This window comes from Acinonyx jubatus, chromosome B1, assembly GCF_027475565.1.
Source record: "Acinonyx jubatus isolate Ajub_Pintada_27869175 chromosome B1, VMU_Ajub_asm_v1.0, whole genome shotgun sequence".
Lineage (NCBI taxonomy): Eukaryota > Metazoa > Chordata > Mammalia > Carnivora > Felidae > Acinonyx > Acinonyx jubatus.
Window position 1 is genome coordinate 196,040,219 of NC_069382.1, and position 15,183 is coordinate 196,055,401.

Here is a 15,183-nt window from a genome sequence, read left to right on the forward strand (position 1 = left end):
TCTTTGTGGTTCCATATAAATTTTAGGATTGTTTGTTCTAGCTCTGTGAAGAATGCTGGTGTTGTTTTAGTATAGGTATTGCATTGAATATGTAGATGGCTTTGGGTAGTATTGTCATTTTAACAATATTCTTCCAATTCATGAGCATGAAATATTTTTCCTTTTTTTGTGCTTTTTTTCAATTTCTTTCATAAGATTTCTATAGTTTTCAGTGTATAGATTTTTCACCTCTTTGGTTAGGATTATTCCTAGGTATTTTATGGGTTTTGGTGCAATTGTAAATGGGACCAATTCTTTGATTTCTCTTTCTGTTGCTTCATTATTGGTGTATACGAATGCAACTGATTTCTGTGCATTGATTTTATATCTTGCCACTTTGCTGAATTCATGAATCAGTTCTAGCAGTTTTTTGGTGGAATCTTTGGGGTTTTCCATATAGGGTATCATGTCATCTGCAAAGAGTGAAAGTTTGACTTCCTCCTGGCCAATTTGGATGCCTTTTATTTCTTTGTGTTGTCTGATTGCAGAGGCTAAGACTTCCAAAACTATGTTGAATAACAGTGGCGAGAGTGTCCCCCATTCTCCTAATCAGCATGCCTTAATGTCTCCTATGGAGATCCCACGGAGACAGGAACATGGTTTCTGTTCTGTATGTGCATTATCTAAAACACATAGACCTGTGACTGACTGACGTGTCTGACGTGTCATGGGTGCTCAGTGAATATTTGTTTCGTAAAGTATCTTGTGTCTGTAAGCACAAGAAGAAATGTATCGAGAGCCTCATTGTAGCATTACTTACAACAATGAAAAAGCAAAAACAATTTATGCATGATAATATGATGTAGGATGATACCATATTAAAAATGAGCCAAGTAAGAATGAGTTGTGAATGAGTCAAACATCACAAGTTCAAAATACATGAAACGCGAATTGATACAGCTGAAAGGAGAAGCAAAAAATATCCACAATTTTCGCCGGGGACTTGGACATTCATTCCTAGGTAGAAAGTCAGTGAAGATATAAGAACTGAAACACTGTCAATCATTAGCACGTGACTGACATTTACAGATCATTTAACAGTAGGATATGCGTCTTTTCCAAGGGCCCAACGGATCATTCATACAGATATACCAATTCCTGGGCCGCAGAAGGAACCTTGACAAATTTTAAGAAATGAAATGACAAAGCATGTTCTCCACCCATAACAGAAACAAAGTAAAATCAGTAACAGAAAGACAGCAAGCAAATATCTAAATACTGAGAAGTAAGCACAAACCTCTAACGATTCTTGGGTCAAAGAAGAAGGCTTAAAAGAAATAAGGATACATACGTGTATGAAAATGAAAACACAACATATTAAAATTTGTGGAATCCAGCTACGACACGGATGGCAGTGTCAATAGCTCTAAATGCTTGCATTCGAAGAGGGAAAGGTCTCAAATTAATCATCTAGTGTTGATCTCAAAAAAAAAAAAACAACTTGAAAACAAAGAGAAAAATAAACCCAAAGCAAGCAGAGGAAGGAAATAATCAAGAGTGGAATCAATGAAATTGAAAATAGGAGAGCCATAGGAAAAAAAAAATCAATGGAACAGTCAGCTGGTTCTTCAAAAAATAATTAAAAAGACTGATAACCCTCTGGCGAGACTGACATATATAAGCTGAGGGAAGAGACAAGTCACGAACATCAGAAATAAAACACAGGCGATCACTGCAGATCTCGCAGCCATGAAGAGGGGAGTAAGAAGCACTGGGAACAATTTTATACTCATACATTGGACAGCGTAGAAGAAACGGACCAATTCTTCAAACCCCACAAAGTACCAAAACCGAGCCCAGAAAAAAAATTAACCCCATAATCCTGTAACGAGGAAATAAATTGAATTCATAATTTAAAAGCTCCTGAAAACAAAATCCCCTGCCCAGATGGTTTCACTGGATAATTCTATTAAATATTTAAGGCATTAGCACCAATTTTTTATGCGGTCTCTTCCAGAAAATGGAAGAGAAGTAAATGCGTCCCAGTTCATTTGATGAAGCTTGTATTCCTCTGACGCCCAAAGCAGATAAGGACAGTACAGTTAAGAGAATGCTGCAGACCATTCATGAATACAAATGTGTATGGGAAGCCCCCCACGGTGTGAATTACCATAATTCACTTCCCATTCTTTTACTCAATGCCCCTTTTTTAAAAAAAAATGCAGGTTATACATTTCTTTTGGAACTCCCCCGAGGGAGAGGTTTGGGTTCTGCTCTGCCCTGTGCTTGCTTGCTCAGACTGGGGAGGTCAGGGCTACCTGCTCACAGCTTGTCCGGGTGCTCAGCACACGTACTTCTCCATTCCACAGTTTTCCTCTCTGTCTCTTCCATCAGTCTTGCTTTGTTAGCCACTGGCAAACCTTGAGAATCATGCGGGATACAAATGACATGAAATGATGCAGCTACAGCAACGGTGTTCTGCATTTACACAGGTCGACACACGGTATGGTCTGCAAAGCTCTGATGCTTAGCGGCAGCTGGTAGGAAACCTGGGCTTCCCTTCACCTTTGCATGGTCCTAGGAGTCCTCCTGCCCCAAACTGCCTGGACCTGGGGAGCCGGATGGCGTTTGAGAGTGTCCCCTTGCTGCCACTTGGCCCGCAGGGGGCAGGTGGAAGCCAACCAGCAACACTGGCTTCTGGGAAGGGGGGACAGGGACAGAATCAGCTTGATGTGGAGAACAGTGGGGGCCAGGATGTATGAATGGCTTGAGCTCTTGTGTGGCTCAATTCAAATTTTTTTGTTCAAAAAAAAAAGGTTATTGTGGATGTTATTAAAGACTTCTGTGTATCAAGCACAATTCAGATTTGATAAGCTCCTTGTTATGTGTACAGAATGAGCGGACGGAAGGCCCAGCATCCCATTATTGGATGCCTGAGCCTCAGACGGCATTTTTAGCCTTCTCTTGCTGCACATTCAGTCGCTGAGAATCACCGGCAGTGAGCGTGGTCGGCGAGCCCTCCTCCCTGTCTGCTCCCCCTTGGAGACTGGACTGCGAGGAGACGGTCTGAGAGATGCTCGGCTCCGTGTCCTGGCGGGTGCCACACAACAAGGACGCAGGAGGTAAACGTCAGAGACACGCGACTCGTCCCGGCCGCTAGGGCTTCCAGAAGACTAACCCACAGGGCGTCCCCCGGCTTGGCCCCTTTAACCCAGGGAAGAAAAGTAGAGAAAAGCGTGTGTCTTAAATGGCTGAGTGGCACCATGGTGCTGGGGCACTAAGAAAGGTTTATGACTTCCTGCCCTTTCCTTCCCATGCCTCCCCTGCCACCGGCAACACGTGGTCGGCTGGTGGCCTCCTGGCGCCAAGTAAGAGCAAGGTTAGCTGAAACAAGAGGAGGGGGTGCCTGGGGGGCTCCGTCGGTGGAGCATCCGACTTCGGCTCAGGTCATGATCTCGCGGCGCATGAGCTTGAGCCCCACATCGGGCTCTGTGCAGACAGCTCGGAGCCTGGAGCCTGCTCCAGATTCTCTGTCTCCCTTTCTCTACCCACCCCTCCCTCGCTCTCTCTCTCTCTCTCTGCCTCTCTCAAAAATAAATAAGCGTTAAAAAAAAAAAAAGAAAGAAACGAGGAGGAGCTGGGTCAGGTGTTCCCACTCGGATTTCCCCCTGGACACAGCAACTCTCGTATGCACTCATGTGTCTTCTCACCATGGTTAACGTGGCTGACCTTCAGTGCACAAGCTTCCCGACACCGGTTCTAGAGGACCCGACGTGCTATTGACGAAAGGGCATCACCCAACTGGGGACAGGTCAGCCTCTCTTGGCCTTGGCTTCCTCTGTTGGAAAAATGAGGGGCGTAATGCCCACCTTGCATGGTTAAATGGGGTGAGGGCTGAGGGATGATGGGAGGTCCATGGAGAGCACCCTTCCTTCCCACCTGAGTTTGGGACCACTCAAGAGACGCCCTGGGGCTCAGGCACGTGGAAGTGAAAGTATCAGCTTTGTTGCAGACACAGTTGATTGAAGAACTTGGCTTTCGTTCTGCACCCAAGGGCTCGCTAACACTTTGGCTTTGAAATGGAATCACCCTATGGCTATGGGGTCACCTTGCAAGCCCCGTCTCCATTGGCTAGGTCTCTGGCCATTACAGGGAGCAGACCGAGTATAAACCCTCTGTGGGAAGACCCAGAAGCCCGGCGGGATCCCAGAAGGAGCTGAGCTGAGCCCACTGGCAGCTGCTTCCCAACAGCTCACCAGACGGTTCACTTCTGCTCCCTGCACAGGAGTGAGGCTTTGGAGGGAGACTGGGAGAGTCGCTCTCAGGCCAGTGGGAGGTCCTGGTCTCTGGGAGGAGGGGGGAGGCCAGAGCAAAGGAGGCTCCAATAAGCAATGACTTCGACCAAATGCAGAGCCCAGCACCCAGCAGAGACTTGCCTCTAGTCATCCCTCCACCTTCCCTGTCTCCTTCCGTGCTGCCTTCCCCCTCGCCCCAGCCTCCTGTGGAGGGAGTACCAGATTAACTTAACGTGCCACCCAGGCCACGGGTAATCTGTTTGTGACCCATTCATTCCGAGTGTATGATGCTCTGGGCAATGTGCTAAACGCAGGGGGACAGTGTCAAACAGGCCTGATCCCTGTGCACGGAGATGGCTGGCTGGTGGGGAGAAGAGACCAGGAGACAGAGGGTCCCCGAGCCACGAGGAAGGTGCTGCCAGAGCCTCAGGCAGGGATTCTAGATTCTGGAGATGGGTTGTGTTAGTTCAATTCCCAGCCCTTCCATTTCCTGGGGAAATGTTCTTTAACCTCCCTGAGCCTCCGTGTCCAGGTCTGTCCAAGATGGCTCCTGCTAGTACCTACCTCAAAGGGCTGTTGGGAGGATAAAATGAATTAACACACATAAAGCACGTAGAACAGTACCTGGCCCATGGTAGGCGCCTTATCAGTGCTATTATAGGGCACCAAGGACCAAAAGGAGTGTCCCCCAATTCAGTCCTCCAGGGTTAGGGAGGAGGGCTTCTAAGAACATGAATCCACACCATGGTTTCTCAACCACAGCCCTGTGGACATTTGGGGCCAGGCCATTCTTTGTGTGAGGGGCCACCCTGTGCCTTGGAGAAGGCTTAGCAGCGTCCTTGGCCCCTACCCCCTAGGTGCCAGTAGCACTGCTCCCAGTTGTGACAACCCAAAGCATCTCCAGACGTCGTCCTATGCCCCCGGGGAGCAGCGTTGCCCCTGGTTGGGAACCACTGCTCCGCCCTGAGAAGAGAAGGGTGGACGAGAGCAGAGAGGTGGTGGCAGGGACCACACTGAGCTCCTTGGGAACGCGGGAGCGCGGGGTCCACGTCCAGGGTGAATCTGGATCCGCAGCAGTGGGTTGATCCAGGGCACTAGTCATGGCCATGACATCAAATCCCAGCCCCCTTCTGATGACCCCAAACTCAAGCGAGCCATCGAGGGCGACCTCTTCCACTGACTCCCAGCTTCTGGCACTGGGCTGATGCGTGAGAGAAGCCTTCTGAGGATTCGTGGATGCGTGGGCCATCCCACACTTGGGACGCGGTCCCTGAGGGCATTCACCGGGTGTCTCCTCTAGATGTATCTTTCGGTTAAGAAAGCTCTTCTGTGAGCATGACACCAGACCACCTCTCTTTTCTGCATGAGGTGCTGCTTTTACAGACTCGGACCTTGATGCCTTCAGTGTCTCTTGAACATCGTACAAAAAAATCCCTGTTAAGCGTGTTACTCTGTAGAGGTACTTCATGCAGATCGTTGTTTGCCACATTTCAAAATGCCATCGTTGTAAGAATCTAGTGGGAGAAAGTTCCTTCTGGCTTCGCACCAGGAATAATCATGCTTTTCCTAAACAACTGATTTCTTGTTTCCACGTTGACCCTGGATCATAAGGCTGATCGTGTTTCTCTGCTTGCCGGAAAGGTTAGACACACATTTATGGCCTGTTTGGGGCCAACACATGAGCTCGCTGACCATGAATTGGGGTATTTTTGCCTGCTTACAGTTTCTTGAATCCCTTTTTTATTCTTTGACCTGATCTATGGCTTACTTACTTTTAATTTTGTTAAATGATATGAATTTTGCAAGAAACCTTTAAAGCTTTTTGGAGCAAGATTGGAAATTAAGGAACAAATTTTTTTTAAACCAGACACAGGGTTCTGCGTGCTGGTATATTTCCGCATCCAAGCCAAAACTGGTGCCTTCCAAACTCCTGAACTTCTTTGATGTTGGAAGGAGAGCCTAATTGATTTCTCCATGGCTCAGGGTTACCAGGATAGAGTGCAGGTTTCTCATTTGTGATCTCCATTTCCATGACAATGTGCAGCATTATTGTGAGAACATACTTATCATTCCAGCCCAAGAGGAGGCAAAAGGAAGCATTGCACAAAGCTGCAGAGATAAATGAAAGGTCATTTTCTGTTCTCCAATAACAGTGCTGAGTCTCCTTGGGGATGTAGAGTCCATGGCCCAGGGCAAAAACTGGATCTGTGGCGAGAGAAAGCCACAACAACCTGAGTTATTGCTTAAATTTCTGTTCTCTTCGCATGTTGGATTTCCTCTTAAAATTCACTCCGGTCTGCAGGTTTCTCTCCTAGAAATTCACGTTGCCCCTCCAAAGAGTTCTGACGGAATATCGAATGAGATGCCCTTTGACAGTTTAGCTGTGAACAAGGGTGCAGAACTCAACTGGTTATTCATGTGATGTTTCAATAGTCCTTCAACTCTCAGAATACAAATTGGGCATCTGTAGGAGGCATTTAGAGCTAATTCCTGTGGTTCCTTTTTGAGCATCTGAACCCTCCTCTCCAGTAGCAAATACGCAGAGAGATGTACCAGCTGACTCTTTGGGTTCCAAATGACAGAAAGACCGTGTCAAGTAGCTTAGGTCAGAAGGCGCGTCATTGTGCATGGTGAGTGTAAGGTTCAGGCTTCTGTCCAGGCTGGAGCCAGCATCTCCAACAAGGCTTCTCTCTGTGTTTAGCCCTCACCCTGTTTGACCCTCTGCCGCTTCCCGCTGCAGGTGGGTTGTACCCCCATTTGGGGCAAGAGGGTTTCACAGCGTCTAGCCTGGCAAGCCCAGAGGAGAAGGCTTTTATTTCATCCGTCCCAGGGAGCACCCCAAGGGGTCCTGATGAACTGACACCAGCAGCCAGGGGACGTGTGTAAATACCTCCTAGTCAGCCCAGGCCATGGATCTGCTCATCTCTTTGCTGAAGGGGAGGAGCAGGAGTCATCAGACAGCGCCAACAGGAGCCCCTGAAGTGAGAGGGAGAATCCCCAGTGAACCCGAAGTGTGGGCATGACAGGCATTTTGAGACCAGACTTTCCACAAACTAGCGATGCTTTTCACAGATGCTTCTTGAATGGAAACAAAGAGCCCCACTTCATCGTAGAGTCCGGTATTACCATGATGCCAAATCTGGGCCAGCGCAGTGGCAGGTAGGAAAATGTGGGCTAGTGCCATCGGAACACTATGCGAAATCCTAAATGAGATATTGGCCGCTTGAATCCAGGAAACACACCCAGGTTGGGGGAGCACAGTGCGTGCGTCACAGCACCACCTAGTGGTGTGTGGTTGTAAATGCGCTGGGGAGAGACTGGGTCTGGGGTTCGTGTGCCCGTCTTCTTGTTGACTCGCTGGGTCCCTTCTTCCCTCTGGGCCCCAGTTTGCTCTTCTGTCGAACGAGGGGAAGAGCCTGGATGGCCCAGGTCTCCTCTTGTTGACTCGCTGGGTCCCTTCTTCCCTCTGGGCCCCAGTTTGCTCTTCTGTCGAACGAGGGGAAGAGCCTGGATGGCCCAGGTCTAATCTCCGAGGGTCTGAGTCAAAGGTCTAAGCCCCCATGAAAACAGTCTGTCATTCTGTGGTTATATCTCAGGATTCCCTTAACTTCCCACGGTTCTGTATGGAATGTGAAAACATTTTACAAGGGTGAGATTCCTCTTTCGAGGTTTGAACACCATTCTGAGGTTCTATATATTGGCTCTTTAGTCCTGAAGAAGCCTGAATGCATTTTGTAAACACGAATTGAGTAATGTGTCATTCTCTGTTGCTGAAACAAGCAAAGGGACAACACCCCCAAAAAAACTCCCAAGCTGCCGGTCACTGCTGGCTGTCCCTGGTTGCTCAGCCAGGGCGGTTGGCTGGAGCTCCTGTTTTCCTTCTCGTGGCCTCTCCGTGGGGCTTGGGCTCTGGCCGGGTCCTGGAAGGCAGTTCGAGTAGAAGCTGCTGGTTCCCTTCAGGCCTGGACGCAGACTTGCCAGAACATCACTGCATTCAGTGGGCGCAGAACCAGGCTCCGTGTGGGGAGTCACGTGTGGTGGGAGGGAAGAGAGGGACGTTGGGGAGGGGGGGGGGGTGCAGCTTTGCAGAGTACCTACCTCAGGTCCCAAAAACACCTAGTTAAAGCAGGTACTAAAGACAAAGTAATGTATACACTGGACTATTACTCAGCCATTAAAAAAAAAAAAAAAAAGAATGAAGTCCTGCCATTTGCAACAACATGGATGGGTCTAGAAAGTATTATGCTAAGTGAAATTAGTCAGGGAAAGACCAGTACCATATGATTTCACTCTGATGTGGAATTTAAGAAACAAAGCAAACAAGCAAAGGAAGAAAAAAAAAAAAAAGAGGGAGAGAGGCAGACCAAGAAACAGACTCTTAACTGTAGAGAACGAACTTACGGTCACCAGAGAGCAGGTGGTTGGGGGGCTGGGGGAGATGGGGAATGGGGATTAAGGAGGACACTTTGTTGTGATGAGTACCTGGTATATGGAAGTGTTGAATCACTAGATTGGACACCTGAAACTATCACTACACTGTATATTAATCAACCGGAATTTAAATAAAAACTTTAAAATTTTTCTATTCTATTTTTAAAGTTTATTGATTTATTTTGAGAGAGACAAGAGAGAGTGCTCAAGCAGGGCAGAGAGAGAGGGAGACACAGAATCCGAAGCGGGCTCCAGGCTCCGAGCTATCAGCGCAGAGCCTGACGCGGGGCTCGAACTCACTAACTGTGAGATCATGACCTGAGCTGAAGACGGCCGCTTAACCGACTGAGCCACCCAGGCACCCAGTTTATTTACTTTTGAGAGAGAGAGAGAGAGAGAGAGAGAACGTGCACAAGTGGGGAAGGGACAGAGAGAGAGAGGGAGACACAGAATCCGAAGCGGGCTCCAGGCTCCGAGCTGTCAGCCCAGAGCCCGCCGCGGGGCTCGAGCCCACGAACCGCGAGATCGTGACCGGAGCCGAAGTCGGACGCCCAACCGACGGAGCCCCCCAGGGGCCCCTAAAACATCTTAAAACTTAAAGTCATGTGTTGATGTCTGGCATTGGTTAAAATGCCATTTGTCTGCGAGAGCCCTGTGACTTCGGTGACACCAGTGCCTCTCTCTGAGCCTCAAGTTACGCTTCTGTAAAACGGGGGCATCGGTCCAGAGGACGTTGGAGCACCTCTGTCCCCTAACCTGCTCTGTCCCTCTGCACTCCTAGGTACTCCTTCCAGGACGAGGAGGACATGTTCATGGTGGTGGACTTGCTCCTGGGCGGAGACCTGCGTTACCACCTGCAGCAGAACGTCCACTTCACGGAGGGGGCGGTGAAGCTGTACATCTGCGAGCTGGCGCTGGCCCTGGAGTATCTGCAGAGGTTCCACATCATCCACAGGTGCCTGGGCTGCCGGAGGGGTGCCTGGGGGCCGTGGCCCGCTGGGAGGCCGGGCGGGGCATTTCCTCACCGACGTCTGTCCGAAGGGGCAGCAGGTGGAGCTCAGGAACATCAGAACAGCCTCTTCCCGCCCTGGAAGGCAGCCCACTCCCTTGTCACCTGCATCTGAGGCAACCACCCCGCTGGGGAGAGACGTGGCTGGTAGTTGGCCTTTGCTTCTCCGTTGCAACGTGACTTCAGGAGGCTGGAATGTTCTGGTCCCCCAGTGTCACGTTAGAAAGGTCACGTGGCATTAGTTGGGAGTCTGAGGGAATGTACTGTCTTCCTTTCCATACGTGAAATCGGTGCTGTGCCGCGGGGAGGATTTCTTTCTCCTGGGAACGCCTCGGGGCTGGCCCTGGGCTCTGGGTATAAGCTCTGGGTTTCTGCTCCTTGCTCAGAACCCTTGCTTCCCGCTGCCCGTGCACAGCTCCGCCATTCCAAGCAGGCCGGCAAAGCAAGTTTGTCTGCAGAGGCAGGAGGCCAGCCAGAGGCTTCCCAAAGTGATGGTGTCCCAAGCAAAGTCTTCTCGCTCTTTCCAGAGGAGGGGGCTGGCGTGAGTGGCTCCAGATTTGTTCACCTCGGGTCTTGCGCCGTGCCTCACTGCTCTTCTTATGACGTGTGATTTTGGAAGACATGGCAAAGAAAGACTTGACCTTCTAGGTAATGATGGTAGACTAAGCATGCACACACACATACACACACAAACACATCTACAGTGTGTTCCTCCTGGAACTCCAGTAAAACGGCAGCAAGAAGGTTCGGTAAATGACAAACTCACAAAGATGGGGAAGACTAAAGAGGAGACTAGAGAAAAACATGGCGGGGGGAGGTTCTGAAGGAAAACGGAGAGTGGTGGGTGATTAGTGTCCAAGAACGTAAATTCCAGGTTGTCACTGGGGACAGCCGAGCGCTGATGGACGCTGAAGAGTGCTCCCTAGGGGCAGGGACTGACCGTCATCAGTATATATGGAAGGAAGAAGGGAAGTAAAAAGGAGGCTAAAGTAAGGTGAACTGTTTGAAAGCCTTTTAGGAAGTATTGAGAACCCAGAGCTGCTTGTCCATTGTGAATAACTCGATGGCTGAGGAATCGTCTGAGTAATTTTGCCCAAGCAGACAAATAATGTTTGCTCCCTAAAGATGCAAAAATTAGCGAGGGTTTGCACTGAAGTACACCAAGCTTACTTGAGTTAGGACATTGTATTGAAAAGAGTGTATTGGGAGACCTGGGTGGCTCAGTCGGTTGAGCGTGTGGCTCTTGATTTCAGCTCAGGTCACGATCTCGCCCTTGGTGAGTTCAAGCCCTGCGTCAGGCTGTGTGCTTGACACCGCGGAGCCTGCTTGGGATTCTATGTTTCCCTCTCTCTCTACCCGCCCCCACTCGTGCTCTCTCTGTCTCTCCAAATAAATAAATAAGCTTAGAAGGAAAGAGTATACCAACCAGATGCTAAAATATACAACCTCTCCCCATGCCAGCTGGGCTCCAAGAGTGGCATGTTCAGACCTTCCTCCAGGCAGGAAACTGTGATTTCAGTAAGGGGTGATCCAAGAGCAAAGAGACTTGACTTCACAGCTTCCCCAGCACCACTTAGCACGTAGTTCACAGCCAACAAGCCCCACTCATTTGTCGTAAGCTGCCAACTAGGTAACCGATGACCAAGGGTTATAAGACATATGGAAATCTCCTGGCACAAACAGTGAGGTCCAAACAATGAAATGGAAAGAGGAAAAACAAATCTTGGAATAAATAGACACCATGCGAGGAGGAGAGAATAGCAAAATAACCGTGGTCAGTATTTCCAGAGGGATAAAAAGATTTTTGCAATTGTATAATAAGAAATGTATATATAATAAGAAATACATAATAAGAATCACCATGTTTATTTAAAATTTGGAAAACATTGGAGCTCTTCTAAATTAAAAATATGACAGTAGAAATGAAAAACTCAAAAGATGCGTTAGAAGACAAAGTTGACATCCCTCATACTATAGAAAGATAAATAGAAAATACGAGAGGGGTGCCTGGGTGGCTCAGTTGGTTAAGTGTCTGACTTCGGCTCAGGTTATAATCTCACAGTTTGTGAGTTCAGGTCCCACGTCGGGCTCTGTGCTGACAGCTCGGAGCCTGGAGCCTGCTTACGATTCTTTGTCTCCCTCTCTCTGCCCCTCCCCTTCTCTCTCTCTCTCTCTCTCTATGTGTGTCTCTCTGTCTCTCAAAAATAAATAAACATTAAAAAATTTTAAAAAATGAAAATACAAGAGGAAATAGAAGAAAATGAGACAACCGTCTGGTAATCCTAACCTCAGATGAGAGAGAGACAAGAGAGAAAACATAGTGGGAGAAATGATCAATGAAATAATTATTGAATATCTCCTGTACCTGAAAGAGCTGAGTTTCCAGATTGAAAGATGCCCATCAGGACAAACCCCAGGTCCCATAAGCTTCCACAGATGAACAGCAGGCTATAAAGGCTGAGGAATCAGACGTGTTTGGGGTTTATCAGGTGCTAGAAGGCAGCAGACACATGTTCTCAATCAAGTGTGAGGGTGTACATTTCCAGAAGTTCAGGTCTCCAAAAAATGTACCTTACATTTCCTTTTTCTCAAGGAACTATCAGAAAAAGGTGGACTCCACTAAAATAAAGGAATAAATCAGGAAGGGGGAAGGAATGGAAAATGTGTGGCTCCAGCAGAGGAGAGAGGCATAGGGAGTCTCCAGGATGGTGATAAAGGGAGGTCCCAGGATGTCGGTTGTGCCCACGGTGTAGACCCTGACCAGTGCTGACTGGAGTGGATCGAAATACCCTGGGGCAGACTTCTCCAGGAATCATGGGCTGGTGGGATTCCTGATGCCTCTGGATGCCTTGAGAGGAAGTTATTTAGTTGGTGAAACATCTGAAGTTGAATAAATGAGAAGTTTAGGAAAAAGCTCAACAATACATAAAAGACAGTTATTAACTCTAGGGAATGGAGGCATTGTACAGGATGTTGTCTGTTTGTAGCACAGCTTATTACGTGAATTTGCTCCATACAATCATAATCAGTGCAGCCCTGAAGGTCAGTCTAACCAGAAGTACAACACCCCACTGGGGAATGGCTGGAGGGGAAGATGACCGTGTCTTCTGGGGGCTGGGGGCATGGGGGGGAAGAGTGTTACATCCTCATTTTCCACAGTGGGAGGCCAATAGATGGAGCCTGAAATGCAAAAGTTATCTATTATTTAGAGAAAAGGAGCTATGTCTACCAAAATTGTCACCTGGACAAGATGGATGGATGGATGGATGGATGGATGGATGGATGGATGGAGAGAGAGAGATGGGGAGAAAGTGATAGGTGTTGTTTCTATATTAGATCACTTTCAGAACCATTGATTCCTTGGTTATTTGCATCCCTAATTTTGATACAAATGGCTAACATCACACAACGAACAAGATCAGGAAGGAGGAAGAGGAAGTTATGGTAGTAGTCGTATGTAGTCGTAAAGGGGTTGTTCAGTGTAATGCCGCGTGTTCGCTGCAGGCCCGCTGTCCATTTATGTGGCCATTCATCGGCCTTTGCATGCAGCAACCCTGGCTCCAGACTCTGTAAGCACTGTGCTGTATTTGTTGAGGAAGGTCACCCCATGCCGCCGTCGCCTCTGTGCACCGGCAGGGTTCTTTGAAGATGCTCAAAGGACCACGTTCTTGGCCGGTCCGTTTTACAAACGTCATTCGTGAATTATCACAGCCGCTGCTGTACTAGTGTGCAAAAGATGATCAGTTGGCCTCGTTTGCCCCAGACACGGAGTCACGTGGACGTTGGTGAGATACGGGTACCAGCCTCCCAGAACAGAGCCAAAGATAGGCAGGAAGTGGAACTGTGACATATGAGCGTGATGGTGGGAACCACGTTTTCATTTCAGCCAGTGTTTTTAAGTCACTGTACTTAAAAATCAGATCATCTGCCCTCAGACTCCAGATCTGCCCTGGAGAAAAGGAGAGAGCTCACAACTTAGAGAAATGTTTAAAAATCCACCTACCTTACCATTTCTAAAATGGTAGACTTGGCGGGGATTTGAGTCCACTTTTTTCCCTCCTGTGTAATTCAACAAGTCCCTTCACCGTGCGTTCAGACTTGAAATTATGGGCTGTACACGCTGGGCGTAAGGATATATGATAATGCTGTGCAATGTGTTGCGTTCATTCAACAGATGAATTTATGAATCCCCCGCTCCTTCCGTGCTAGACATTGCCATCGCCACATTTTTTTAAGTAAGCTCCCCTCCCAGGGTGGGGCCCAAACTCATGACCCTGAGATTAAGAGTCGGCAGATGTGCCGCCTGCCAGCTGAGTCAGCCAGACGCCCCCTGCTGCCATATTTATACAGACAAATGGATGTTGCTTTCTTGAAAGTTGCCACACGTGGAAGTTGTAGAATCATTCTGCCAATGCAGGCCTCGGTTGGATCACCAGAAACTTGTGTCTTCCGTCTTGGTGGCCTTGGGCAAGTTACTGAACTCCAGCTGCTTATTTGGACCTCAGTTTTCAAATCTGTAAAACGGACCTGATGATGCCGACTTCATTGGGCCGTTGTGCAAATTCCATGAGCAAGAGGTCATAAAGCATTTAGCTGTGCCTGGCAACTTGTAGCAGCTTCATTCTCTTTGCTTTGTCTGGAGAAGTGACTATGGAACCTGGTGTTTACTCTTTTCTCATATACTCGGTGGTGACAAATCTTCCACCTTTGAGGATGGCGTTATAGATCTATAGAAAGCACAAGGTATTTCGGAGTATACCCCTTGAGTTGGAAAGTGTCTTGCGTAGGGGAATATCATTTAGTGTTGAAAATAAACCATTGTTCTCAAGCAGTTAGAGATCTACTTTTTAGAGTGTATGTGTCGGTCCTTCGTTCTTCACCCAGGAAGATGGCCAGCCCTTGGGAAAAAATGATGAGCAGCCCTCCTAGATGGAAGAGGCAACCATTCTGGGGGTCAAATTATTGCAATTCAGGATGGGGACCCACACCAGGGGCCACACAGTGGCTACGGGAGCCCCGAGGAAGGCACCCAGCCCAGACTGGGATGCAGGGTGGGGCAGGGGACACAGAGGAAGCTGGGGAGGCTTCCTCTGGGACATTCGACTTGTAGTGATTTGAGGACAAGGAGGGATTAGCCCCAAGGAGGAATACAGGAGGCACCGGGCAGAAGCACCCGGATGTGGGAGGCCTGGGCAGAGGTGGGGGCGGGGGGTGGGGGGGAGAGACTGCCCTGCTCAGGTTGGTGAGGAACACACCCTGAGGCCCTTGCTGGTGTCATCCACAGATGGGCTGAAGCTTGGCAGTGACATGGTCCAGCTGGTAATTGAGAATGGCCTTTCTGAAGGCCCCAAAAGCACTTCCCAAGAAGGATCTTCAGCCAGGGCAGGGTCACTGGACGAGGTGTCCAGAAGGACCAATCATACAAGGTCAAATGAATGGCAAAAGTCACAATGAATCAAGTTTATTGAA

The 15,183-nt window shown here is 48.5% G+C and overlaps 1 protein-coding gene across 8 annotated transcripts in view; it reads left to right on the forward strand.

Moving 5' to 3' along the window:
* STK32B (serine/threonine kinase 32B) overlaps nt 1-15,183 on the forward strand; it is a 387,425-nt gene that overhangs the window by 248,520 nt on the left and 123,722 nt on the right. For all 8 annotated transcript variants that reach the window (XM_053217584.1, XM_053217583.1, XM_027033784.2 and 5 more), the window contains one exon: nt 9,487-9,660. In XM_053217584.1, coding sequence (XP_053073559.1) covers nt 9,487-9,660 — 174 coding nt within the window. The remainder of the gene's footprint in view (nt 1-9,486; nt 9,661-15,183) is intronic.